Source organism: Zea mays, chromosome 3, assembly GCF_902167145.1.
Source record: "Zea mays cultivar B73 chromosome 3, Zm-B73-REFERENCE-NAM-5.0, whole genome shotgun sequence".
NCBI lineage: Eukaryota > Viridiplantae > Streptophyta > Magnoliopsida > Poales > Poaceae > Zea > Zea mays.
The window spans coordinates 202,419,291-202,422,689 of record NC_050098.1 but is presented as its reverse complement, the minus strand read 5'-3'; the positions used below and the strand labels follow the sequence as shown (position 1 = coordinate 202,422,689).

Genomic DNA, 3,399 nt, shown 5'->3' with positions numbered 1-3,399 from the left:
GAAAAGGCAAAACATCTATAATTTAGGGCATGAGTGATACTTATTAATGTACATTTTTTTTTTATTCCTATAAAGCAAATTTGGTAAAACTACGTTTACAAGGTAAGAATTTGTTTTTGCAGGAGGGCATACATCATTGGCGCGTCACTCATGCAAGCTGACACAGAAAATGTTCTATTGTACCCACCGCCGTTATGTACTCCTACGTGCGGTGCGGAAAACCCTGTATTAACAACAATAAATGGCAAATCACGCATTACTACATTGAAGACGGCGATTCGTATGGTATATCCATAGCCTGACAACCACTCGAGTACTCGTCGAGTTTATGGCCGACGTTTTCGTAGGCCCTGTGGAAGTGTGGAGGTCCTAGAAGGAATAAAAAAGCCCGGTTCTTCAGCGGCGCCTGAACGCGCCACAGTGAGTATTTTGTACTGTATATCATCTACCACCGACGCGGCGACGCCCAGAGCATCGGTGAGGAACCACTTGTCCCGTCGTCCACTCCACTCCAGGTCCCAGCCCCTCCTCCTACTTCACTACTTCTTCAAGAGTCCAATCTGCTCCCTGCGCATCCTCTATTCCTCTTCCCCTCCCACTCCCCAGCTCCTGCCGCCCCGCTCCACGTTCCAGAACATCTGGGGGGGTATCCCACTCGCATGGTCACCCCATAGCCCCCCGAGAAACCACCCCACCGACGCACAGGCAGCAATGGCGGTGGGCAGCGGCCTGGCCCTGTACCACGTCCTCGGAGTGGCCACCTGCGTGGCGCTGCTGTACTTCACCTTCGGCGAGGTGGACCTCCGCCACATCTCGCTCCCGTCCTTGCCCGTCTCCCGCCCGTCCCCCTTCCGCGCGGCTGCCGTGGCGGCGCCATTCGTGGAGCGGCGCGGCGCGCAGCTGTTCCTGGCCGGCCGGCCCTTCTACGTGAACGGGTGGAACTCCTACTGGCTCATGGACCAGGCCGTGGAGCCGAGGTCCCGGGACCGCGTCTCCCGCATGTTCCGCACCGGCGCCGAGATGGGCCTCACCGTGTGCCGCTCCTGGGCGTTCAATGACGGCGCCTACAACGCCCTCCAGGTCTCCCCCGGCCACTTCGACGAGCGCGTCTTCAAGGTAAAAAAAAGGAAACCGCCCCCCGTTAATTTTAGCCGAAAATGCCGCGCCTTCTGGGGTGGTGCTAACTGCTTAACAATGGAGTGCGCGTCAGGCGCTGGACCGGGTGGTCGTGGAGGCCGGGCGGCACGGGGTGCGGCTGATCCTGAGCCTGGCGAACAACCTGGAGGCGTACGGTGGCAAGACGCAGTACGTGCGGTGGGCGTGGGAAGAGGGCGTCGGCATGTCCGCCTCCAACGATTCCTTCTTCTACGATCCAGCCATCCGCGACTACTTCAAAGTCTACCTCAAGGTCAGCTCAGCCCCCATTAATCTCGGGAAATTAGAGTGTCGGTGACCGATTTCACCGGCCAAATTAACCCCACTCTTGACGGAAACCTTTGGGTGCAGACGCTGCTGACGAGGAAGAACCACTTGACAGGGGTGGAGTACAGGGACGACCCCACCATCCTCGCGTGGGAGCTGATGAACGAGCCCCGCTGCACCACGGACCCCTCCGGCGACACGCTGCAGGTTGGCGACGAGCCCCGTCCGCCGTCAATGTTTCTTTCCATTGATTGCGTCGGTGACCCATTTCTGTCATCATCTACTTATAATGAATTGCAGCGCTGGATGGAGGAGATGTCGGCGTACGTCAAGTCCATCGACAAGAAGCATCTGCTCACCGTCGGCACCGAGGGGTTCTACGGGCCGACGAGCCCCCAGGAGAAGCTGGACGTCAATCCGGGCACGTGGAAGGACAACAACTACGGTTCGGACTTCATCCGCAACGCCAAGATCCCAGACATCGACTTCGCTTCCATCCACCTCTACCCTGACACCTGGTAAACATTTCTTTCACCACCTGATTATTAGTACCCCCAGCGAGACTGATGAGAGTGAGGAATTGAACGACTGATGGATCGCGTCCGCGCGCAGGCTGCTGCAGCAGCACGCCACGGTGGACGAGAAGCTCAAGTTCGTGAAGCGGTGGGTGGCGTCCCACATCGAGGACGGGGACAAGGAGCTGGGCAAGCCGGTCCTCGCCACCGAGTTCGGGCTGTCGCACCGCGCCAAGGGCTTCCACCACTCCCACCGCGACGTCTTCTACAAGGCCGTCTACGACACCGTCTACCGGTCGGCCGCCCGCGGCGGCGCCGGCGCCGGCGCCTTCGTGTGGCAGCTCGCCGTGGAGGACATGGAGGAGTTCCACGACGACTTCTCCGTCGTGCCCAGCGAGCACCCCTCGCTGCACAGGCTCATCAAGTCGCAATCGTGCAGGCTGGCCAAGCTTAGGCACGGGGTCGGGGAGGAGGCCAAGCGGACGCTGTCGGTGTGCGCCGCCGGCTCGTCCTAGGAACGACCGACGAGCGGTGCTGCGCAGGCAGAAGCCATTTCCACGCGTCCCCCTTTCAGCTTTGTTGCGCCCAGTCCGAGGGTTTTGTCTTTGTTTCTGTCGTCCGAATGGAGCGAGTGGTGATGGTGAAGTGTGTCAGAAATAGATCGGAGAAAAATGAAATAGAAAGCAGCAACAGCAACAAGAAAAAAAAAGTGTGTTACCTCGTGAGGCTTTGGTAATGCTGCTGGTTAGATTCGTTTGTGGCCACAGCACCGACGCCTCACGCAGTCACGCCTGCCCGTGGAATGGCAGATCGGCATAGATAAGCTACAGTTTCCGTCCTGTGCAACTGTACGTTAGATGCCCTTGACCTTTGATATATAGAGTCATCGTCGGGTGGCATCCAATGGTAATAGTCCTCCATATAGTGTATTTCTGCAATCTGGACATTGGACCTATATTTATATATAGCTGTAAGCATAAGAGGACAAAAAAACACAACATCTTCGCTTTAAACTTTAATCTGTACCGGTTGCTTCTACAATATTTTTGTCTCTATAGATTATAGTTATAGTAGTCCAAACTAGTGCTGGGAATTGGGCCGGGTCGGGCCAGCCCATCATGTTTCGTGCCAAATGGGTTTGGATGCTTCGTGCCAAACGAGTTCGGACCAGTAAAGCCTAAAAAACTTTTGGGCCGTGCCGTGCTATCCCGAAGTGCAAAAACAGTGGTCCAATCCGGCTCTAAACCACGTTGTGCCTTCGTTGGACCGTGCCGGCCCAAGCCCGTCCTATCATCATTTGACCACATAAACTCCAAATATCACAACAATATAAAGTCGATATCTTACTAAATTAAAGAAATTAAATAAATTGGGCTTAATTGGGCCGTGCCGACCCAAGCCCGGCCCATCACACACCGTGCTGGGGCCCGATGGGTCGGAATTTGAGGCCCGGCCTAAGCCC

The 3,399-nt window shown here is 56.3% G+C and overlaps 1 protein-coding gene across 1 annotated transcript; it reads left to right on the top strand.

Moving 5' to 3' along the window:
- Window positions 1-521: 521 nt before the first annotated feature.
- On the top strand, window positions 522-2,923 carry LOC100191416 (uncharacterized). The gene is made up of 5 exons (NM_001136850.1): window positions 522-1,116; window positions 1,211-1,408; window positions 1,507-1,629; window positions 1,723-1,940; window positions 2,035-2,923. Exons 1-5 carry the CDS (start codon window positions 712-714, stop codon window positions 2,450-2,452), a joined length of 1,362 nt encoding a protein of 453 aa, NP_001130322.1. The 5' UTR covers window positions 522-711; the 3' UTR covers window positions 2,453-2,923.
- Window positions 2,924-3,399: the final 476 nt, after the last annotated feature.

Coding starts and splice junctions, on each gene's coding strand:
- LOC100191416 (NM_001136850.1), top strand. CDS start 712: ATGGCGGTGGGCAGCGGCCTGGCCCTGTACCACGTCCTCGGAGTGGCC. Junction 1,409..1,506: donor ACTTCAAAGTCTACCTCAAG/GTCAGCTCAGCC, acceptor CTTTGGGTGCAG/ACGCTGCTGACGAGGAAGAA. Junction 1,941..2,034: donor CACCTCTACCCTGACACCTG/GTAAACATTTCT, acceptor GTCCGCGCGCAG/GCTGCTGCAGCAGCACGCCA.